Genomic DNA, 24,396 nt, shown 5'->3' with positions numbered 1-24,396 from the left:
GAGGGGGTTCAGGGGTGGTTCCTGACCAATGGGAGCTGCAGAGCTGGCACTCAGGCCAGGGAAGCGTGCTTGGCCCCCGTGTGTCTAGGAGTCACAGGAACATGCCGGCTGCTTCCTGGGAGCCCCAGGGAGCCGGACAGGGAGCCTGCCTTAGCCCCACTGTGCTGCCAACCGGACTTTTAACAGCCGGGTCAGCCGTGCTGACCGGAGCCGCCTGGCCCCTTTCTGACCAGGTGTTCCGGTCAAAAACCAGACGCCTGGCACCCCTATGCCAGAGCCCTGGAGGGTAGTGCTGATCTCTGGGGCAGCCGGGGTGCCCACCAGCCCCTGGCCAGACACTAGCCCAAACTGTCCGAGCTCACGCGCTCAGCCCAGCTAGCAATGGGCACAGAGAGGAGAGATTCAGGCCTTGCCCCCCTGGCTGCTGAGTGAGGCAGACAGAGGTGGCCTAGGACGGGGGCTTTCAGCACAGACGACAGGTGTGCAGGCCCCCAGCCTTGCTGCAGGCTGGGGAGGGGGCCTGGGAGCAGCCCTGCAAGGAGCCAGCAGGGCGAGGGCCCGTCCCCCTCCAGCTCCGAGGAAGCAGAGCCCAGCCGTGCAATTAGGGCTGTGGGTTGGGAGTTCAAGGCAGACGCTCGGCTGAGGTTTTTTCCGCCCTCTGTTTACTCAGCCGTGCTCAGTTCCTCGTGCTATTTCAGAGCCATGCTGGGCCTGCTCAGAGCAGGGGCTGCTGGGAAACCAGCTGCTGGTTTATCTGCTGAAAGAGGAGGGGGAGACGCCGCAAAATGACGCGCCGAGCCCCTGGGCAGCCTGGAGAGCAGCGAGCCGGGGACAAGCCTTGGGGGCTGGGATGGACGAGCAGGACACGGCCCCACACTGGCAGGCTGGCGCGCACAGACTGGAGCTAAACGATGGGCTCTGGGCAGCCCCAACTCCCTGGGAACTCAGTACTAAGCTGCTTACCCCAGTGGGGACCAGGCCCTGCCCCCCCGGCAAGTACCATCTCGCCCCACCCCCAACCGGGTACCATCTCCCCCTCCCCCACGAGGGCCAGGCCCTGCCAGCCACAGCCCAGTTCCTCCTCAGAGGCACTCCAGCCGCCTGCCTTTGGAGCGAGGTGGGGAGCAGCAGGGCTGGTTCTTCCCACCTACTGGCAGCCAAAGGCCCTGGGGAGGGGGGCAGGGGTCTAGAGCAGTGGGACTGTCCCACCATGTAATGCTCCTCTGCCCTCCTGCACCCCATGCTTTGGCCTGCCCGGCCTTAACCCAGGACAGGGGACGTGCTACCACAAGCACCCCAGGCATTGTGAGATCCCAGCCCAGGGGAACCTGCCTCCCAGCCGCAGGGGGGGCCAAGTCAGACAGCAGCTACACAGCTGGGAGCGGCAGCCGCCAGAGAAGGGGTCGGCCGTTTGGGAGAAGCTGTACGTAGGGCAGAAGCAGTTCAGGGGAAGGCACACGAGCAGCTCCCCAATCCCCTCCCCATCCCTGGGAAGGGGGTGGGGGAGAGGAGGCTAGGGACAGGCTGGCACTGTGGGCCCAAGTGTTAAAAACAAAAACCACAAGCAGCCACCTCCAAATCCTGAGATTAACGAGTTGTGCTTTTTAGCCCAAGTAGCACTGTATGGGTTCCCCTTCTGGGGGCGGCGCCTTAAGGGGTTCACACTTCTCTGCAGCCACAAGAGCTGGAAACTTGCTTAAAACAAAATCAAAGCCAAAATTCCCATTAGTCACCTGACTCCAGGAGCTGGGACTTTAAATCTCACAAGCGCTGGCTATGCTGTGATGCTGCAGCCAGATCCCCTGTGCAGAGGCCAATCAGCAGAATTTCTAAGGGGTGAAGGAGGGGCAGGTCCCCGCCCCCAGCTGGAAACGCAGTTTGCAGGAGAGTTGCCAGTGGTGACACAGATCGGAACCCCCTGCACACAGCGCTGCTGTCCTTCAAACGTTGTCTCTTTACTCAGGATGGCGCTCATTTAAAAAAGTGTTATTTCACAGACAGATTGCACAACACGTGTTAAAACGTACAGGTTCTTGAGTGCCCCCTTCCCACAGTGCATGGGGCAGATCCGATTCGTGCCGCCGCGCGGCAAGTCCTAGGATTAGACATGTGCAAAGACATGGGATTCCCCCCGCTGCCAGCAGGGGGCGACGTTACACAGTGACGGGGGGGAAGGAAAGTCCGTGCACAGTGGCGGGAGGGAGATGCAAAGGAACAGGCCGACCTGCTGCACGACCTCAGCACCGGCCCTGCCCCGGGTCCCAGTATCAGTTCCCTTCCTTTGGAGCATCCCAGGTGTAAAGTGCAAGTGGCGCAGTCCCGGTTCCGAGTGCGAGCGCCCGGCTCAGTTGACGGTGCTGCTTCGACTCCTTTCCCCCGTGCTCCCAGCCTCGCCCGGCCCTGCCCCAGCCAGCGGCAGCACCGAGACGTCATCTGCAGCAGAGAGAAACAGCAGCAGGTTGGCCTTTGGGTTAACAGGTCCCCAGGCCCTGAGGTGCCCCCTCCAGGCATGGGACATGGGCCAGAAAAGCACTAAGCAGCTGACTGACAGGACCCCAGTCTGCATCCCGTGGCCCCAAGCTTAGACTGGGCCTGCCCGCTAGCGTCCACCTTAACCCAGGGGGCCCAGGGGCTTCCACCAGGGGCGGGGGGATGACTAACAGGAGGCTGCGTTTTCTCCAGAGCCGGAGCTGACGTCCTGCCCCAGCCACCCTCCCTGCCGAGAAGCATGAAGCACTCTGGGCCTGTGGCATTTTACGCGGTTACAAGAATCGTACCCTCATTCCCTGCTCACCCTCAGGGCAGCGGGTGCACAAATCCCTTGGGCAGCTTTGAAAGGTCTCAGCCCACATCTGCCAGCCCCGCTGGAGAGCACCCAGGCAAGGCCAGCTACACGCCAACTGAACCGTCCAGCACGGACCACAGCCACCTGGCGCCCAGCCCTGTGGTCTGACCACTAGGCCCGCTGCCTCCCACCAGGTCTTGGCCAAGAGGCACCAGCTTCACAGGAGCGAGGGCATGTCTACGCTGAAACGTTAAGGAAGATGCTCCAAGCCGCCAGGAGAGAGCTCTCCCCCCCACCCCCCGAGGGGTGGTAGCAGCTCTCCCATGGACAGCGCTGTCTACACGGGGGTTAGGTCGGTATAACTACCCTGCTCGGGGTGGGGTGGGGACCAGACCTCAGAGAGCAGCAGGAGCAGAGGCTGGGCAGCACCCCCAGTGTTCAGCTAAGGAGCTGCAGTGGCCCCCAAAATCCAGCGCCCCATAGTCACATTAGAGCCATTGCAGATGCTTCCCTCAGCAGAGCTGCCACTGAGTCGGCAGGGTGAGGGAGGTGCGGGGGGGGGGGGGGGGGGGGGGAGGGAGGGAGAGCATCTGCTAACAGGCCTGGCCCCCCAGCTCAGCAGTGCCTCAGCTTAAGCCCTCTTCATTTCACCCCCAGTGGTTCTGTGTAAGTCACCATGTCAGAGGAGAGCGGGTTTTCTAGCTCGTTTCAATGCCTCTCGTGCTGTTATCTGGCTCCCCTACAGCGCCTCCTGGTGGAAGTGGCTGGAACTGGAGTAGCTGTGAGCTTCCCCACAGCCAGCCTTGATACAGCCCCCCCTGCTGGGACTGGGGTAGCGGAGAACGACCCCCCACAGCCAGCAGGATCTGAAGACAGACGCCCCCCCCCCCCCCCCCCAAACCAGCCCCCGCTCTGCTGCCAGCCCCTCCTCTGGGACACAGGACTCACGGAATCGGACCCGGATTGGCCAGATCATAATGCAGCACAGACACACGGTGGCGGCCACAGCGACGCCCCCGGTGACGACCACCATCACCCAGTGGTAGAACTCGACGCAGCCGGCGCAGCAGAGCTGGGTCCTGAAGGCAAAGGGACAAGTGAGGCTCCAGCAGGGCCCCCGGCTCTCTCAGCCCCACGCACGCACTGGAGAGGGGACAGTCACTGCAGGGGGAAGGCAGGATGGCAGCTGCCCCCAGTGGAGCTGGGCGAGGGCATGTGCTGGCTCTGGGGATGGCACAATGCAGTGGTAAGGCACCGCCAGAGTGTACCGCATCCCCCCGCTGGTTGGCCTACGACAGGCGGCAGCTAGGGGAGCAACTCTTCAGCTCGAGCAGCAGGGGACTGTGCTGGGAGCTGGAAGGTCTTGGGGTCTCCCATGGGGTGAGGGGAAGGGCTGGTAGATGCTCCGGACTGGGTGACTCATTTGCTGCCACAGGGGAACAGCGGTGCCTGCCGCAGGGGTCTTCTCCAGCAGCCCCAGGCCCGCGTCCCAGGCCAGCCACGACACTTACGGGCAGGGGTGCAGGTTCTGGATGGCCATCACCGCCACCCCGTTGGCCACTTTGTCCGTGAAGCTCATGGCCCCGTAGACGAAAGCTCCGCTGTGCTGCAGGGAAACGAACAGCATCAGCCTCATTCCACACCCCAGGGCTCGACCCACCCACGTCTCTGCCTCCTCTGGCATCTCCCGCAGCCGCCCCGGCTCGGGCTCCCTGCAGACTGGGTACGCTGGGACCCCCTAGTCCTCTCTCACCCAGCTCAGGGCGGGCGCAGCTCGGATCAGCCAGGTACAGAATCAGGGAGCCTCGTGCCCTCTTGTGGGCAAACTCGCTCCTGCAGCAGAAGCTAATTCCCGTCTGGTACCAGGGCCAGCGCCCCGTTCTGTACAGACCCCCGGGCTCTCTAAAGCCCCTTCAGAAACCCAGGAAGGGCGACGGCCCCACAAACCCAGAGAGCCTGGGACGCCCGTGCTGGACCACGCTGTGCTGAAGGAAGGCAGCCCTGTTCAGTGACCCCTGCCGGGCCCGGCAAAGGGGAGGTCGGACCCACTGCTCTACCCCCAGGGGCACTAGCTGGGCAGCGGCTGCGCCCATCCTATCACTCGCCCCCGCAGGAACCTACCGTGTTGCTCCCAATGAGGTCAGCCGTCATGGAGAGGGATGTGACCAAGATGGTGGCCGAGCCAGCCCCGAGCAGCACAGCTGCTCCATAAACCTCCGCTCCCAGCCGGCTGTCCAGGGCCACCCAGGAGGCGAAGGCCAAGATAATGAGTAACCCCATGAAGTAGGTCAGCTGCTCGGAGGTGAAGGGCAGGGAGAGAAGGGGGGAGGGGAGAAACACTCATTAAACCCAGGACTCCACAGAGCTGCAGTACATAGGCTCACGTATAGGAAGGATGCAGAGAAACTGGAAAGGATCCAAAGGCGAGCGACAAGGATGATCAAAGGGCTGGAATGCAGCCATACGAACAAAGGCTGAAGGAAGGGGGTGGGTTAGTTTGGAAAAGAGGAGATTGAGGGGGGACATGGTAGCGGTCTTCAAATACTTGACAGGCTGCCATAAGAAAGATGGAGAAACGTTCTTCTCTCTTGCCACACAGGGCAGGACAAGAGGCAGTGGGTTCCAACGACAGCGGAGCAGATTTAGATTAAATCTCAGTAAGAACAGTAGGACAATGGACCAGACCTGCCTCGGGAGGTTGTGGAAGCCCCTTCACTGGAGGTTTTCGAAAGGAGGCTGGAGCCACCTGCCTTGGATGGTGCAGACACAGCAAATCCTGCCTCTTGGCAGGGGTTAGACTAGGTCAGGGGCTCTCGACCTTTCCAGACGACTGCCCCCCCTTGCAGGAGGCTGATGTCTCATGTACCCCCAAGTCTCACCTCACTTCAACACGACTTGCTCACAAAATCAGCCATAAAAATACGAGAGTCTCAGCCACACTGCTACTGGAAAACTGCCTCGTCTCTCATTTTGTCTGTGTGAAATGTTAGTTTGTACTGACTTGGCTGGTGCTTTTTATGTAGCCTGGTGGAAAACTAGGCAAATCTCTGGCTGAATTGATGTACGCCCTGGAAAACCCCTGCGTACCCCCATGGTTACACGTTGAGAAGCCCTGGACTAGATGACCCTTGCGGTCCCTCCTAACCCCATGGCTCTATGCTCACCCTCCAGCTCTATGCTAGGGGTCAGAAGCGCGGTTGGGGGCGGGGTGGGAGGCCAGGAGTGGAGGAGCAGGGGGCTGTGGGCCAGATCAAGGTGTTTTGGCAGAGCTGCGTGGCCAGGTTCAGAGGCTGTTTGGGTACTTGGCTAAGGGGATCGTATTTTCAAGGTCAAAAGCCAGGACAGTTCTGCCATAATTGTTAGTGCCACGAGATTCCTGCACAGGACACCACTGGTTCTGAACGCGTCCTGGTTTCCCTTGTTCTTGCATCCGGAAGGGTAAATAAGAGTATTCCCGGACTTCCTCCCTGCCCGTCTCTGAACGCCTTTCCGAAGTGGGGCGACCAGAACCGAGCAGCGGGCACCCCAGCAGGTCACAGTGACACGACACTGTTCGTAGTGCAGCAGCACCCCCCGCCCCCCAGTTTGACAGGGAGGCAGAGGGCAGTGCTGATGCGAAGAGGACAGCCAGGGAGGGAGAGTTGATATTTAAGCTAAAGCTCCATCTCTTATTAGCGGATTAATTCCTTGCCTGTGGGTGGTTGTGGCGGGCCTGGAACAGGGCTGGGGTCCATGCACGGAGCTGTGTGGGGAGCAGGAGAGGTGGCCAGACAAGGGGAGGGCAAGCAGCTTAGATGGGACATTGGAGAGGGCAGGGGAATTTACACCATCGGGGGCTGATTTTCTGGAGAGCCGAGCGTGCAACTCAATCTGGGATCCGTGGGAGCTGCAGGTTCAGGATCAGGCCCCTCTCCTCTGGGACTCTGACCCCTTCTCCGCACAGCCCAACAGCTGGTTGGATTTGGATGCCGACTGTGCACCGAGCAGCCCCTTCCAAGGAGCTGAGCCCACTCCCCCGTGACAGACTGCACCCCATAATCCCCTCTTAAATGCAAACAAAGTGGAGTCACCACGCAGGAAGGGGAGACCAAAGAAGGTCAAGCGCTACCAGCCTTTCCTGTGGACTCTGTCTCCTGAATCTCAGCTGGAAATGTTTTCCAAGGGGGGGCCTGAGGCTATCAAAGGAGGGACAAGCCCCCCACAGCCTCCCTCCCCATCGATTCGCTGCACCAGAAGGAACAAAGGAAGCAGCCAGTGAACAGAAGACGGGCTCCTGGCCCGAGGAGTTTGGCCAGGAAGGCTGTTGAGAGCACGTGGGGAGAAAGACTTTGCCTGGCGTTTAGCCTAGTTTGGTAAGCGAGGCACCAGCTGCGCTTCGGCTTTGTTTTCCTTGTAACCATTTCTGGCTTTTCGTACACACTGAAAATCTCGCTGTCGGTAACAAACGGGGGGTGTTGCTTTAGCTAATAGAGCGTGTTTGAGCAGACGTGGCTGGGAAACTCCACTTGGGGGGAAGTTATGGGCTAGCGTTTCTAGTCATAAAGCGACAGGCTCTAGATAAGCTTGTGTTGTCTGGGGCGGGCGGGGCAGCACCGGACACGCCCTGCTGGGGGGAAGCTGGGGCCAGCAGCGTGTGGTGCTCCCAGGCTGGGGAGAGCCAAGGCATGGCCGGCTGCAGCACACAGACGTGGCTGGGAGGGACTCGCGTGCTGGAGGCTACGGCAGCAAAGCACGTAAAGGGCAGGGGTGCCACCAGGGTAGAGGGCACATCACACCCACCCAGCATGGGCCGTTTGTTCAGGGCACCTCCTAGGTGCCCGGGTCACTCCTGCCGACGGGCATCTCCCCGCAGGCCCAGACGTGCGCGGTTACAGCGGGACGCTGCCCCCCATCCCCCCGCAAGCTACTCACGTTTCGGCCGATCCACCTGTTGACGGGCTTCATGAGGAAGGAGGAGAGGAAGCCACTGATGTACATCACCAGGGGGATGGTGGCGATGAATTTCTGGGGAGGAGAGAGACCGAGCGGAGTGCTTGGCTCACAGACGTCCCAAGGGTCTGTGCCCCCCCACACACACACTGCTGGGACCCCCTGCCCTATTCTGCCTTCCACCAGCCACCCAGGGGGTTCCCCACTTATAACCCACCCCCTCCAGCGACACAGGGACCCCCCATGGGCATCGCAGGATTGTCCTGGTCGAGCCGGTGCCTGGTGTGAAGTGACGCCCAGTGCTGGGTAGGACCTGCCCACTGGCGCCCCCTGCTGCTCACTCACCTTGGGCAGCATCAGCGAGTTGGTCAGGTACATGGCGATGTAGGTCTGGGACAGGTTGACAATCAGCCGCGTGGCCATGTACAGCATCGCCACCTAGAGGGAGACACGCCAGCCATTACGCCAGCCACGCCCCTGCCCTCCAGCCCAGCTCTGAGTGGTTTGTGCTGGAAGGAACGGAGACCCTGAGGCTCATGGCCCTGGTCCTCTGCCCGCCTGGGGGAGACATGGGACATCGCAGCCACAGGATGCAGAGCCAAGGAGCCAGCCCAGGCCAGTCCTGCAGGCCCCTGTAGGAAGCTGTGGGGCAGAAGACAGAGGTTCCTGTACCAAAGGGGGCTTCTCTCCTACCGCACAAGTGTCCCTCCCCCAACAACGAGCCCCTTTGAATCTAGAGTCATTACCTGCCTCGCTGGGGTGCCCACAGGCCTGGCCAGCTGGGCATGGGGCCGGCTGGGCGCAGTGACATGTGGCCAGGTCTGAGCGTCCTGAGTGGGGCGTCTCTCTCCCCTCAGGTCACCTGTGCTGCTGCTCGAACCCCACAGCACCCCTTCCCCTTGGCACCCACTAGGGAGGCAGTGCTACTCCCGCCTTGGCCTGAGGGGGCGCTGTTGAGCCACCCAAAGCTCTGCTTCTCCCCAGCCCCAGAGGGCGACAGTCCAGGCCCAGCAACACGCCCTGGGTGCCACACAGCTGTGCAAAGCCCCAGAGAGCGGCAGGGGCAGACAGCTGCTGGCCACACTCCCGCGCTCTCCCCCGGCAGGTCCCGGAGGGGCGGGCAGCCCATCACACCCAGGCCAGGATGCTCCTGACCCAGAACCAGGTGCTGAGCCGCGGGGACAATGCAGGGGCCGGTGCTCAGTAGCTATTTGGGGGCTCCTGTGTCCAGGGGGGCCACGGCAAAACCCGCCAGCACCGCTGGCATGACTGGGAGGCCAAGCCTGGAGACTGGCCTCCCCTCCCAGCAGGGCACGGCCAAGGCAGGGGTCCAAGAGTGCACGGCTGGGGGCATCAGGTGCCTGCCTGCGACGTACCTGTCCTGTGGATACAGAGATCCAGCTGCCAGGCCTGCCACGCAGCTATGCCCATCTCTTGCGAGGCCCCCCGCTCCCCACACACCTGTCCCCCTCACCGGGCACAACCCGTACCTGGTAGAAGGCAGGCTCCCGCAGCCAGTGTTTCCACAGCAGCAGTGGGCGCGGGGGGATTTTGTGCCCCTTCTGCAGCAGCGGCGTGTGCTCCTCGGATTCGAGCAGCCTGGCCTGGGGGTGGCGCCGCTCCTTGGTGCCCAGGTGGAACAGGAGCGAGAACACAGCGCCCACCGCCACCACGATCAGGGACAGGTTCTGATGGGACAGGAAGGAGTCTCAGCAAATCCTCAGGAAGCCGGGGGGTGGGGGTGGTCGGGGGCACTGGGAGACGGAAGGCCGGTTTGATCCCAGTCTCTGCTGAGAGACCCACAACTGCCCCATAAGCCCTGCGCTGCCTCACAGCCTCTCCCCCATCACAGCTGTGCTGCCCGGGACTTGGCCCCGCCGCACTCACCCGGAAGATATGGATGTCAGGCTTGCCCAGCTGCTCCGTCGGCCCCGAGTGTCCGAGCTGGAAGTGCAGGAGCAGCCAGGCCACGCCGTACACGGTGATGTTGGCCGCGACGGTGAAGGCGTACCTGGGGGAGAGGAGGCAGCGAGTCACGGGGCGCTCCCAGCCCGGGTGCCCACGTGCACGAGAGGGAGGGGGAAACACTGCATGGTGGTGCCGAACAAGATCTGGAGCCTGAGCCGGTCACATCCCCCCCACATTCCACAGCCAGCGTCAGGCACATCCGCAGCACAAACCCGCCCTTGGGGGGAAGGAGAGCTGAGTGTGAACACTCCTGCGGGGGTGAATTTGCACAGACAAGCAGCGCTGCCCCCTGCTGGAGGGAGCCAGACTGGCCGGTGCAGTTGGGATTACGCTGCACGGAGAACAGAATCCCCAGACAGCCGGAGGCGCTCCTGGGACGCAGACCCCAGTGGTGACGCTGGGCAGGGCATGCCAGGAGCTAGACCCCCCACAGGGTCCCTGTCCAGCAGCCGCGGTCCCAACCCCCCTTTAGATCCAAGACAGCCGAGCCCAGTCTCTCCTCGGCCCCACGGGACCGCCCAGCCCTGCCCCAGTGCGTGGTTTAACAGGCGACCCTGTGGCTGCACGGGACAGACGGTTTGACAGACGGCAGCTTCTCAGAGAGGCAGTGAAGCCTCCCGCAGCCCCAGCGCGGCTCCACATCCTTCCCGTGGAGAGTTATCTGCTGGGTGCAGACCCAGTGCGGAGGGGACTTCCGCCCGCTGATGGCAGATAACCGGGCCTGTTTGCCGCTCGCCTGCTGATAAGAGACGCTTCCCCACATGCTGACTCAGCACCGCGCAGGCTGGAGGGGCCCGTAACGCTCCACCTGTGAAGCCATGGGGCCATTTCCCCCCCTCCGGGGTTTGCTGGGGGGGCAGCCCCAGGCCCCATTCACCTGCATAGCCACTCGCTGGTGCGTGATGTGAGCGACTGACTCTTCTCACCGAGTACAGCCCCCCGCCCCTCCAGCTAGAATCACAACCAGGACCCCAGACCCAGCCACCCCCACGCTCCTCCCCAGCCCCTCTAGCCAGGCCAGCGGGGCGGGGGGGGGGGGGTTGACAGGTGCCTCGGTGTTTGAAACGGAGCCATCCGTCCCGCCGTCCTCTCCTGCAGCTGCCAGCCGGGGTGTGTGGGGGGGTTGTTTACAACGTGCCTGTTGCTGTGGTCGCCCTCTGGATACGGGTTTGTGCAGGCGCTCGGGGGCTTCTCTACACCAAGCGGAGATCATGGACACGGCTACAAGCGGCACGTAGGCTCCTCGGGCCTGGCAGGGGGCAGGAGCTTGGCCCCCGGTGCACCCCAGCGCTGTTCAGAGGCCGGACGCAGCCCTTGGCCTCGCTCAGGAGACGAGTCCCTGGGGGGGTCTCATGGTCCCAGTGAGCAGCAGGATCCAGGCTCAGGAGAGGAGGGATGCGCGTGCCAGGGGTGGGGTGCCTACAGAGAGGTAACGACCGCCCTGGTCCCTATGCAGCCAGGCAGGCGCGCAGTGCAGCATGCCAGCGAGTGGCACCCCCAGCCGGGCCATTCACACGGCACAGCTGTCTGCGGAGATCTCGGGTCCGCACACGCAGCTCTCCAAGGGAGGCTCCAGGACCCACACCTCCACCCAGGCTTCGCCGCACTGCTACCTTGGGGCGGGGTGTGTATGTGCCCCATCTGCTCTGGCTGCTGAGTTCAGACACGCTCCCCCCTACGCTATTCGAGCGGTGCTGGTAACAGAGGGGGCGGTCGGAAAAATCACCCACACTAAGTGGGGAGAACAGCCCACTACTGGCTCACAGCTGATGGTGCTGCTCCTTTAGCTGCAGGAGAAGCAGCCTATGCTGTTGTCACCAAGCCCCCGGTTCGAGGCCTGCCAGCACCCGTGGCTGGTTACCTGAGCGCTGTGAGCTCCACTTTCTCATGGTCGGTGGTCACCAGCTCGGGGATGAGCGACAGGTGGGAGATCTGGGTGGCCGCCCAGCCGAACTGGAAGATGACTATGAAGGGGATGAAGTAGATGAGTGCGGCCCACTGGGGCGTGGCCTCCGTGCAGCCCAGGCAGGGATTGAATATGAAGGGGAAGGACAGCAGGACGCAGACAGTCCCTGGGGAGGCAAGAGACAGGAGTTAGCGCTGGGCCCGGCTGGACACGAGGCCAGGAGCTGGGGTGGGGTGGGGGGACACCAGTCCCAAGTTTCTTGGGCACCCCACGGCGCACAGCAGGGATCTACACCATGGGCAGCATGTCTGCAATGCACTGGCCTGTAAAGCCAACTCCTCTCGTCTTCCCGCTCCTGCTCCGTGGGTACTCGGAGCCAGCAGCCCTCTGCCCGGGCAGCCAGCAAGTCCCTCTCCCCGGGGACTCCCAAGCTTACTCTGGTGGGGCTCCTGTCTCCGGCCAGGCTGCCTCAGGGGTGCCCGCCCGGCCTCCTGCTACCACAGCAGCTACTCGCAGGCCAGAGCCAAGCGCCTAGTCCAATTACTGAAACTCAGCAGCTGGAAGCTCGGCGCAGTGTCAGCACTGCCGGCCAGTTCTGCACCGGGATGCTGTCCAGCCCCAGCAAGGTTCATTGTTATGCCCTTCATCCCGGAGGGGGAGGGGGGCAGAGCCACGCCCAGCCCCAGAGTCAGACAGTCTGTGTAGGACCCAGAAGCTACGATGCCAGGCCCTGATCCAAACACGGGACCTTGCTCCTTAGGGCGCAGGCACAGTGAGCCGCCGACGCCGGAACAACGCAGATCTCGGCCAGAGACTTGCCGGGAGGACTGAGGAGCCAGCCCCATGGCTGGAGAGCGCTGGACGCCGCCCCATAGAGCTGGGCAGCCCTAGAGCAGCGTCCGGTCCTCGCAACGCTGCCCGGGCCAGCGAGGGCTCAGGGGGATTCTCCAATCCTAGGAGTTGGCAGAGCCAGCCGCCAGGGGCAGGGGAAAAGGGTCCAGGAGAGCCGGTCTACAACCCAACGCAGCTCCGCCCGCCGCCTGGCTCCAATCCAAGCAAGCGCCGTTACCCCAGCGACATGGGTCACATGAGGGGGCACCGACGCGGCCCCACCTGGGTCTAGTGAGGCGAGACTGATGCTTAGCCCAGACGGCTGCTGTCTGCACTCCTGAGCCCCGGATTGCTCGGGGCTTTGCCATTCCTAGCACAACGCGACAGCTGAACGTTCGTCGCTGAACAGACCCACTGGCTGGTTATTCCCCCGCCCCGCAGGGCGCTGGCTCCAGCCCGTCCTTCACAGGCACTGTACTACAGGGGATTTTGGAGAACGCCCCCCATCCCCTCGGGGAGGCCTGCGGCCTTCACTGGCCAGAGAAGCCCACAAGGTTTGGGGTCTGACCCCTCAGCATCTGGTGGTAGTTGAGGGCTGGTCTCCCAACCCAGTCCCGCTCATCCCCCTGTGACTCGCCCACGCCCCCCCTCTCCGCATGCCCCAGCCCACCCCCCCAGAGCAGGCTTTGCTACCGGTGAGCAGACAGCGGTGGGAGGGACAAGGGCACATACACCATCCCCAGGAGACGGCAAAGGGCGAGAAAGGGCTGGCCAGGAGAGACAGCACAGCGTGGCTAACGGGCCATTTCCTTCCGCTGCTGGAGCGGGCCGAGAGCCTCCATCCCTTGGCTGGAGGAAAAACGACCATGCTGAGAACAGGGAAGCCAGAAGGCAGCACAAGCCGCGCCCTAGCGCATTTGCCGGGGGCCCAAGATCAGCGCATCAGAGGCACCGATGGCTCAGCAGGCCTAGGAACCTCGTCGCGAGTCTGCACGCCGGCCCCCCCGCGTCCCAGCCCAGCCCAGCGTCACCGTTCTGCCCAGCTGCTTTCTCCACACCCCGCGGTGGTTTCAGTTTCCTAAAAAGCCCAGCAGGGCCAGAAACCAATTCCAGGTGGAGTCAGAGCGAAACCAGAGACACTCCCCGCAGCTCCCGTTCCCCCTCTCCGTCAGCATACGCATCAGAGCCAAAAGTGCCCTCCAGCTTCAAGTCCCTAGCACTGGGCCGCAGCCCTTCACGCGTGGCCTGCTTCCTAACACGCGTCCCGGAGCGCGCAGAGACGCTCCTTCCCTGCCACGGAAACCAGCCCGGGAGGCGGGACGCCGAAGGGCCCCCGCTCTACGTCAGGGCTCCCGGTCGCTCGCGGGCACCACAGCTGGCGCAATCTCTTCTGCCATCAGCATGGGTCTGCCCCAGATAAGGGGCAGATAACGGCCCTGTCGCGCCAGGCGCTGCAGACCCCTGGCGCAAGTCCCTGCCCTGCAGGCCCAACAATCTCAGGCCTTGTCTAAACAGGAAAGTGGCACCAGTTCAGGCTTCCAGTGTGAATCTGAACCCTTTCAGGGCTTGTCTACTCATGAAAACTAATCCAGATTAAGGCAGGATAGGAATGGAAGGCAGATTAGCCATTCCTGATTAATGCCACATGTAGACAAACCCTTAGACCAGTGGCTCCCAAACTGGGGTTCGCGAAATGTTACAGGGGGTTCTCGGGGAAAAAATTCCCTAATGGCGGACAGAGCTGTCCCTAGGGACCCCGGGCAGCACAGGGCAAGCAGCCCGGAGCCCCTGGACTTCCAAGAGCTAAGCAGATCAAAGCAAGCATAGCTATCACACTGAGGAGATTTAAACATCAAGACTCCTTATAAGAAATGGAAAGGGAGGTGGATATTTTTTGCTGCTTTTAAAATTAAATAGGCAGCTAGTATTGTTTTTAAAATTATTATAAAGAACAAGTTTAAGCTTTGTTGTAACGTGCGTTGTTTGCTTGAACTGCTCGAGACCCGAATGCTTGTATAAGAGGAACTCTGAGTTGGCTTCTTAGATACCTTGATGCTGTTTCACACCTGATACTCCTTGATGAAACATAGGAGCCTTGTCTTATAACAGGCTTATTCAAAGTGATACAAGCTACAAAAGCGAGATCTTGGAAGAGTGTTGCCATTTTCATAATGTAATAAAAATATTGTAATGATAAATAATAATAAATAGTGTGTAATAAGCATGTCATAAAAACAAATTTCCAAGATCACTGCTTTTATAATTTATACTCCGGTAAAGGAGAAAATCCCTGGAAATATTCTTTTTTAGGAGGGGGTTCACGAGACTTGACATTTTGGTGAAAGGGGTTCACAGGTTGTTAAAGTTTGGGAACCACTGCCTTAGACCCTATAGCTGAAACTTAGGTCAACCCAACTAAGACACTCAGGGGTGTGAAAATCCCACCCGAGGTGTCGTTAAACTGAACTAAGACCTGGTGTCGGCCCAGCTGCCGCCTCGAGGGGGGTGGATCGACTACTGCATCGAAACCCCCTTCTGCCGCTGTAGCACGTCTACGCTACAGCGCCCAGCTGTGCAGCGAAACACTGTAGTGTTGGCACATGCTAAATCGGTGCAGCGCATGCCCATGCCCACCCCCACCCCCGTGTGAATGCTCGTCAGCACAAGGGGAGCTCGTTTCACTTTAACATAAACCTGTTCAACTCTGAGATATTTTCCTTTAGCCTCTTACACCGGAGCCAGGGCATCCACACTCGGGCTGGGGGGTTAATTTCCCCTTAAATTAAACCAGCCCAGCTCTCACATACACGAGCCCCAAGACAAAGGGTTCCCTAGGGAGGTGGTGGAATCTCTGTCCTTAGAGGTTTTTAAGGCCGGGCTTGACAAAGCCCTGGCTGGGATGATTTAGTTGGGAATTGGTCCTGCTTTGAGCAGGGGGTTGGACTAGATGACCTCCTGAGGTCCCTTCCAACCCTGATATTCTATGATTTCTAAGGGAACACTCCCCTACCCCCCCCCCCATAAAATGGGGAACCGAGGCTCAGTGAGGACGAAATGACTCAGGAAAGGGGGGCAGAGCTGGGGAATCCACCCAAATCTCACGAGTCCCAGTTCAACTCTTTAACCACGAGATCCTCTCCCCTCCATGGCAGCACCTATTCCCCCATCACCCCGGATGGCACAGTTCCCCCCCAGAACTGACTCATTAACTGGAAGAGGAACCCACTTGCGATGGGCGAGGGGGGGGAAATCACTCATATTTTGCAACCAATATCATGACCCCATAGTTAGTGCAGCGCTAGACTTGTTCTTCCCTCGCTCCTTGCAGGCCTGGTCCGCTTTAGACAAGTTACCTGCTGCCAACAACAGGTTCAGTGCAGCTGGCGCAAGGCGTGGCCTCCTAACATGGTCTGGACACACATTTCCCTGCAACCGTCGTTGCCAATGGGCAGATTTCCTAGCCTAAGCCAGACCTCTGCCCCCCATACATTTACCTATCTGTGATCAGCTCCACGCTACGTGTCTCGGCTGTCCATCCCGGAGCACACAGAGATCAGTCTTTGTGGAATTGGTAGGAAGTTGGCCTCAGGACAGGACCCACAAGCTTTGAGTGGACTCTGATATGCCTTTCACAACAGATTAGCTCTGCCCAAACTTGAAAGCATCCCCTTATTCCAGGATCAAAAGCCTGAACTCAAAGACCACGATTGGGGCCATACACTGCCCTCGGGTGGGGACATCAATGGGGGTTGTGTCTCAATGCAGCCCCCAGGGCTGGGGCGGAGCTGCAATGGCAGGAGAGGATTCAGGCCCACTGTGCTTTTCATCTGGGCCATCGGCAGCTCCTGGACTCCTGCAGCTCAAGCCAGCAGCCCCAGGAAGGTCTGTTCCCCAACGTGTCCTCATGACAGGTTCACGTGAATAACGGCCTTGCACAACACACAAGATGAAAGAGGTTCCTGTCATCTGGAGATAAAAGGGCTCTCAGGAGGTTTCATCAGACAGTTCGGGGCTGAGGGTTGTCTGCAATTCACAAGGGTTTAATTTAGAGATGGGCCCAAACCTAAACCATGTTTGGGGGCAGTTGAGATGACAGGGCTCAAGCCCCCAGTTCTGCTCCATGTCAGTAGCCAGATGCTACATAGGGCGGGGCGCAGGGATGAGCAGCAAGTGCTTAGCAGTGGTCAAATTCTCCATTAATAGCAGCCAGGGAGGTTTGGTTGCGCAGTTACCTCCCCCCCCCACCTCTTCCAGGGGCTGATCCAAAACCCACCGAGTCCACAGGAGTCCTCACACTGGCCTCTGGATCGGGCTGCAGAGCCTCAGGTCCTCGGGGCGTGGGGGTGGGAGGCCAGTTTCCACACTGCCCGGCTCTAGAGCCAGATTATCAGAGGATGGATCGTGGGGGTGACACAGCAACACCAGCACAGATCACAGCCCCCTTGGGTGGGGTGCTGCACAAGCACAGAGGAAGACAGTCCTTGCCCCAGAGAGCTCACACTCTAAACAGACCAGACTGACAATGGGTGGGAGGGGAAACGGAGGCAGCTAGAAGGGAAAGGACTTGCCCAAGGTCACCCAGCAGGTCAGTGGCAGAGCCAGGGGCAAAATCTGCTCTCCCAAGTCTCAGTCTGGGGCACTACCCCTGGCCCACACTGCCCATTATGAATCCCAACTGCAGAGGAAGACCGTGTCTCAGGGTGAGCTGGCAGCAGACATTGGCTCCTTCCAACCACAGCTGAGCCTGACACAGCTGCCCCGAGAGCTGCCGGTAAACACAACAGTGCGTCCAGTCCAGAGCAGGTACAGGCTCCCCCAGACAGGAATAGTCCCTGCCCAGGAAGTCCTGCATGGGCATCATTCGTGCCCAGCTGCTCCAGCTCTGGCCTTTCCGAACACAGGCAGGGGAGCTCTACGACCCAACAGGCCCAGACGCTCCTTGAGGGACACTTCCAGATGTCTGGAACCTGGAGCTGTGACAGCATCTCAGGAGAGCTGCAAATGCGGGAGGGGGGGAGGGGGACTCCCTTTCCAGCAGCCTAGGAAACGAAGGCCCCCACTCAAAAGGGACCAGCCCCTGGCTATGCACCCTCGGGGCACAGAGACACGTAGCGTGGAGCTGAGGGCAGGATGTGCCCTAGGGAGCCAGCCATGGAACTGGCGTGCACCATTCAAAGTGCTAGGGCCAAAGGCAGAGACAGGCTGGGGTCACGGAGTCCCCAGGTGACTTCAGGGCAAGAAGCTCACACGGCTTCACCTTTCTGGGTCTGACCTTGCAGCATTCAGCATCCTCTGCCCCTCCGTGCGCTTCCCACAGCGAGTCCGCCCAGGCGGGGTCCTGGGGAAGCCAGAGGGTCCTGCACCCCAACTTCGCAGTCAGATGTGACTCTTATCTATTAAACCTCTGTTTTACTGGTTGGCTGACAGGAACACGGTCTAAAACAGAGCTTGTAGGTACAGAGAACAGGACCCCTCAGCCGGGTCCATTTTGGGGGGAAGTGAGCCAGACACCCACGTCTGCACTTACTCCCCATCCCCAGCCAGCTCCAAACTGACTCACCCTCCAGCCCCTCCTCCTCTGGGCTTTTTCCTTTCCCAGGCCAGGAGGTCACCTGATTCCTTTGTTCTCCAACACCTTTAGCTATCCCCTTGCAGGGGGAAGGGCCCCAGCCATTAGTTGCCAGGAGACAGAGTGTCGGCCATTTATGCACACTGGCCTTTATCCCACCACCTAGAGACTTAAGAAATGCCTAGGGGAAACTGAGGCACCCCTACAATATTCAGAGGAAACATTAAGAACTGTCCCACTTCGTCACAGCAGGTTATGGAGAGAAAGTGGCCACTGTGGGACTCCTGGCTCAGCCTACACACTGCCCTGTTTCCCAGCCTCTCCTGCTAGCTGGTGACTGTGGTGTGAGCTGGGGAAAGGTGGCCCACCAGGGAGTGCACTAGCCTTGGACTCTGGTAATTTGGGTTTGATTCTTTTCTCTGCCACAGGCTCACTGGGTAACCATGGGCAAGTCACTAGGGGTGCGTTTACACTACATTGTAAACCAGGGCGCGTGGGTCCCAGGCTTGTGGACTCGCTGTCTCCAAGCCCTGGTGTAAGCATCCACACTACATTGTAACCCTGGGTTTACCATTGCAGGACCCGGGTCTGACAGCCGTGCGAACACACCCACACTGCACAGACGTGCTGGCTCAGGTCTGCGGCTTGAGCTGCGTCCACACTGCACAATGACCTGATTCTCAGCAGGACTCGGACTCTGACCCCTTCCCCCCCCCCCCACCCCCAGCAGATCCTGGGTGTTTGCTGACCAGAGTCAGAATGATTTGCGTGGATGGAAGTGGGAGCTTGATCTTAAACCGGAGTCAGAGCCCAGCCTTAGCATGCAGTGTAGACACAGCCTCTCCGGGCCCCATCTGTACAATGGGGAGGGTGTGGGGGAGCAGGGCCTGGTTTCACAGCAGTGCTGTGGGTGTGAGGAGCTCAGATACGACTGCGATGGAAGTACAAGAGAGGAGACAAGGAGAGAGCAGCTTCCACTCGACAGCCCCCCCAGCAAAGGGCCAGGTGTCCTCTACACCCACTGAGCAGGGACCCAGATCACACCCCCGGCCCTCGCGGGCCAGCCGGGCGTACACAACAGAGCAGAGCAGGCAACTTAGGAACTAGAAGGTGCAACCGCGGTGTCTGAATTCCTGCACCTCACCCGGCTCTTTGTAACCTTCTTCTAACAGCACACGAGCAGTCTGGCTCCTGGGATCGATTTCTGGCTTTGCCACGGACTCTCGAGCCCTGGAGTGAATCTCTCCCCCCACCCCCGTGCGTCTAAAAAGTGTCCCCGCCGGTCAGACAGGGAGAGGCCTTCGCTTCACTGGGCGGCTGCAAAGGGCCCGTGAGATGCTCAACTTTGAGGCTGACAAGCACCCCAAGAGTAACGTCGGGACAGTCCCCTCCAAGCCAAGTCTCTCGGCCCGACTACCTTTCAGTTCATAAGCATCTACCTGTCTGTCCCAGGCCACCCTGCAGAGATGAAGCTAGGAATTGAGAAGGAAGAGGTGTCCCAAGGGTTAAGTCAGCGCTTCTCCCCAGCAGCTCTGGGGTTCTGCATTCTGCCCGCACAGCAGGAGAGGGGCTGGTTTAGAACCATTACTACACTGTTATCAGAGGGAAGTGCCTGGGGGGGTTTCTCTCAAAAGTACTAGGTGCCCATTTCTTCACATTAACGGAACCTCCCCTTTGTAGCCGATGGGTCACCACAAAAACTAATTTTCCCCTTCTTGTCAACCGTTTGAAATGAGCCACCTTGATTACGTTGACCTCATTAGCACTACAAAAGTGATTTTTCTTCCCTGGGTATTCACCCCCTTCTTGTTAAACTGTTGAGAATAGCCCACTTCCACCTTAACTGAACTGGGCCGTTAGCACTGACCCCCCCCCCCACTGGGTAAGGCCACTCCCATCTTTTCATGTGGTGTGTATTTATACCTGCCTCTGTATCTTCCACTCCATGCATCTGACGAAGTGGGTTCTAGCCCACGAAAGCTTATGCCCAAATAAATGTGTTAGTCTCTAAGGTGCCGCAAGGACGCCTCGTTGTTTTTCAACCGCCCCAGGAGCCTATGCCAATTTGAGAAGTCTCCACTGCAGCTCCTCCAGGAGTAGCAACAGCAGGGGGTCTGAAGAAAGACTAGCAAATATGGCAGGCGACCAGCTGGGCTTAACAGTGAAATCGTCGGTGAGCTTAAACTCAGAAAGGAAGCTTACAAGAAGTGGAAATTTGGACAGATGACTAGGGAGGAGTATAAAAATATTGCTCGAGCATGCAGGGGTGTAATCAGAAAAGCCAAGGCACAATTGGAGTTGCAGCTAGCAAGGGATGTGAAGGGTAACAAGAAGGGTTTCTACAGGTATGTTAGCAACAAGAAGAAGGTCAGGGAAAGTGTGGGCCCCTTACTGAATGGGGGAGGCAACCTAGTGACAGATGATGTGGAAAAAGCTGAAGTACTCAATGCTTTTTTTTGCCTCGGTCTTCACAGACAAGGTCAGCTCCCAGACTGCTGCACTGGGCAACACAGTATGGGGAGGAGGTGAGCAGCCCTCAGTGGTGAAAGAACAGGTTAAGGACTATTTAGATCTGGACCCATGGACTTGTGCATGTCCAGCTTTTCTAATGCATCCAAGGGTACTGAGGGAGTTGGCTGATGTGATTGCAGAGCCATTGGCCATTATCTTTGAAAATTTGTGATGATCGGGGAGGTCCTGGACCATTGGAAAAAGGCAAATAGAGTTCCCATATTTAAAAAAGGGAAGAAGGAAAACCCGGGGAACTACATACTGGTCAGCCTCACTTCAGTCCCAGGCAAAATCATGGAGCAGATCCTCAAGGAATCCATTTTGAAGCACTTGGAGGAGAGGAAAGTGATCAGGAACAGTCAACATGGATTCACCAAGGGCAAGTCATGCCTGACCAACCTGATTGCCTTCTATGATTAGATAACTGGCTCTGTGGATATGGGGAAAGTGGTAGATGTGATATACCTGGACTTTAGAAAAGCTTTTGATACGGTCTCCCACAGTATTCTTCCCAGCAAGTTAAAGAAATATGGATTGGATGAACGGACTATAAGGTGGATAGAAAGCTGGCTAGATTGTCGGGCTCAACGGGTAGTGATCAATGGCTCCATGTCTAGTTGGCAGCTGGTATCAAGCGGAGTGCCCCAGGGGTCGGTCCTGGGGCTGGTTTTGTTCAACATCTTTATTAATGATCTGGATGATGGGATTAATTGCACCCTCAGCAAGTTCGCAGATGACACCAAGCTGGGGGGAGAGGGATAGGGTCCAGAGTGACCTAGACAAATTGGAGGATTGGGCCAAAAGAAATCTGATGAGGTTCAACAAGGACAAGTGCAGAGTCCTGCACTTAGGAAGGAAGAATCCCATGCACCACTACAGGCTGGGGACTGACTGGCTAAGCAGCAGTTCTTCAGAAACTGGGGATTACAGTGGACGAGAAGCTGGATATGAGTCAGCAGTGTGCCCTTCTCGCAAAGAAGCCAACAGCATATTGCGCTGTATTAGTAGGAGCATTGCCAGCAGATTGAGGGAAGTGATTATTCCCCTCTATTCGGCACTAGTGAGGCCACTCCTGGAGTATTGTGTCCAGTTTTGGTGCCCCCACTACAGAAATGATGTGGGCAAATTGGAGAAAGTCCAGTGGAGGGCAACAAAAATGATTAAAGAGCTGGGGCACATGACTTATGAGGAGAGGCTGTGGGAACTGGGATTGTTTAGTCTGCAGAAGAGAAGAGTGAGGGGGGATTTGATAGCAGCCTTCAACTACCTGAAGGGGGGTTCCAAAGAGGATGGAGCTCGGCTGTTCTCAGTGGTGGCAGATGACAGAACAAGAAGCAATGGTCTCAAGTTGCAGTGGGGGAGGTCTAGGTTAGTAGGGGGGTGGTGAAGCACTGGAATGGGTTCCCTAGGGAGGTGGTGGAATCTCCATCCTTAGAGGTTTTTAAGGCCCGGCTTGACAAAGCCCTGGCTGGGATGATTTAGTTGGTGTTGGTCCTGCTTTGAGCAGGGGGTTGGAAGAGACCTCAAGAGGTCATCTAGTCCAATCCCAATATTCTAGGATTCTATTCTATGATGGACTATGCATTTAATCACATCCCCTCCAAGGCCTGCTCTACACTAGGAACTTGCATTGGTATGGCCAGGGCTCTCAGGGAACCACAGCTATGCAGACTTAACCCGGGTATAGATAGTGCCGCCTCCAGGGCAGGTGGATTGCTGACGGGAGAACCCATCCCCTTGGCTTAGGTGGCGTCTATACTAAGAGCTATGGCTGTAGTGTTTTAAGTGTGGACATACCCCAAGTGGAGAAGACACCTGTGCCCCATACAGCAGAAGGTTCAACCTTGCCTACACTGCACAGTTTTGTCGACAAAACAGCAGAGGTGCACACAGTGAAATTCTCCTCCTGCTGATGTAACTCCCCTGCTATGCTGACCTAATAAAACCAGCTCAGGGAAAGGTGTAGGGCCAAGGGGGTTGGCTGTCATGCTTGTCAATTTCACGGTTCCACTGGAGCCGTGAAATTGACAAGAAATCTGGCTCCTGGATCTCAAGCTAGGTTGCTACCTGGTCTCCGCTCCAAACCGGGCTGCCACCCAGTCTCCCAGCTTGGACTGCCACCTGGGCTACCCCCTCCCCACCAGGAGCCCTGCTGCCCCCCCCCCCCCCGCCCCGAGTTCCCAGCTCCCCACTGCCTGCTGGGGACACGGCAGCCAACTGGACTCCGGGCGTGGATCTCCCTGCCACAGGTGAAAAGCCCTGGGCAGCTGCCCCCCCAGCTGGGAGCACAGAGGCGAGAAACTCTGGGTGGCAGCTGGGCTCCCAGTGGAGAGCTGCGAGCCCTGGCTCTCAGCCCCCCACACTGCCCCTCTTCGGTCAGTGGAAGCGCTCCTGGGTACCACTGACAGGAGGGTAGCGTGGACATCAGCCACCGGTGGCGGCAAGTCAACCTAACACAGGTCGACTTACCTTTGTAGTGTAGCCGTAACCTCTGAGCAGAGCGGACTGTCGCCCTGGCTGTCACAGGGGATTGAACCCACAGCCGCAGAGTTCAATGTGAGCCTGAGGGCTCAGTGCCCTAGGCGGGAGCTCTGGCAGACACGTCCCGGTTCAGAGCAGGACACATCACCCCAGCAGGGCCCGTGTGCACTAGAGCCACTTGAACCAGGGTAGCACCGGCCCCTGGGAGCCCTCCTGCCCCTGGGATTGGCGCGATGCTCCGAGGGGAAGCCGGGCGCAGGGCTGGGCAGCAAAGCAGCGGCCAGGGAACGGAGACAGCCGGGCAGCTGCTGTAATACTGGGGGCGGAGGGAGCAGTGCAGGGACAGTGGCGGTCAAACGGCTCGCCGGGTTCTCCTTCCTTCTCGCTCTGCTCAGCCGCAGGCTCGCCTAGGGCCCCCCCCCACACACACACACCTGCAAAGCGGGGGCTCCCCAAAGCGCTTTGAGATCGGGGGGGGGCAGCTCTTCTCCAGCCCCGGCCGCAAGGGCTGCCTCGGAAGGGGGCTCCCAGCCCCGTGCCCGCCTCTCCCAGCCCCCCAGAACCTTACCCACGAGGTGCCAGGTTTTCCTCCGGCCGTAGCGGCCGCAGCCGGCCGAGCGGTCGGACTCGTAGCCCACCAGCGGCGTGCAGACCCCGTCGGCCACCTGGCCCACGAGCAGCAGGGTCCCCGCGTGGGTGGTGCTGTAGCCCAGCACGGCGTGGAAATAGACCAGCAGGTAGGTGAACCACATGGAGGCGCACAGGTCGTTCAGAAAGTGCCCCAGGGCGTAGCTGAGCCGGGCCGGGCCGGAGAGCGGCGGCGGGGGCTCCGCCATGGCGGGGCTCCCGGGGCTGGGCGCGCAGCGGCTGCCCGCAGCTGCATCAAGCGGCGCAGCCGGGGCCTGGGACCACGGAGCGCCCGGCGCGGGGGTTTTACAGCCCGGCGCCCGCCTCGCTCAACCGAGCCCCCCGCCCCACCGCAGCCATGGCGGGACAGGGGCCAAGCGCCCGGGGCAGGGCTCGACCGGCGGCCGGGGCCAATGGGGAGGGCGGCGGGCGGGGCCCGGCCAGGCTCGCCCCGCCCCGGGGCCGCGCCGAGCCGCAGGGATCGCCGGGGCTGCGGCCGGGGGTGGCGCTGGCAGGAGGCGAGCGGGAGGCTGTGATTGCTGGCAGGGCGAGCGCTGCCTTGGGTCTCACTGGCCCGCTCCGGGCCTCAGTTTCCCTATCTGTTAAAGTGGGGCAGCGACACTGAGCCGCTTGGGAAAGCGCTTGGCGGCGGAAAGAGCCGGGTGTTATTAGCAGCACTGCCCGGCACTACACCCCGCTCAGGAGCTCCGAGTGCTTTCCTGAGCCTCCCCGGTGCTCGGCGAGGTCCATGTTACCCGCTCCCCAGGAGCCCGGCCTACCTCGCTGCGC

The 24,396-nt window shown here is 59.8% G+C and overlaps 1 protein-coding gene across 1 annotated transcript; it reads right to left on the bottom strand.

Moving 5' to 3' along the window:
- Positions 1 to 1,725: 1,725 nt before the first annotated feature.
- Positions 1,726 to 23,816, bottom strand: MFSD12 (major facilitator superfamily domain containing 12). Its single transcript, XM_065422013.1, has 10 exons — positions 23,549 to 23,816; positions 11,544 to 11,754; positions 9,602 to 9,725; positions 9,205 to 9,402; positions 8,060 to 8,152; positions 7,697 to 7,789; positions 4,907 to 5,077; positions 4,297 to 4,391; positions 3,734 to 3,864; positions 1,726 to 2,433 (listed from the first exon to the last, which is right to left on the bottom strand). The coding sequence occupies exons 1-10, from the start codon at positions 23,814 to 23,816 to the stop codon at positions 2,345 to 2,347; spliced, it is 1,473 nt and encodes a 490-aa protein (XP_065278085.1). The 3' UTR covers positions 1,726 to 2,344.
- Between the last annotated feature and the right edge of the window lie 580 nt (positions 23,817 to 24,396).

This window comes from Emys orbicularis, chromosome 24 (assembly GCF_028017835.1).
Source record: "Emys orbicularis isolate rEmyOrb1 chromosome 24, rEmyOrb1.hap1, whole genome shotgun sequence".
NCBI classification, from domain to species: Eukaryota; Metazoa; Chordata; order Testudines; family Emydidae; genus Emys; species Emys orbicularis.
This window is presented reverse-complemented; position numbering and strand designations above follow the sequence as displayed.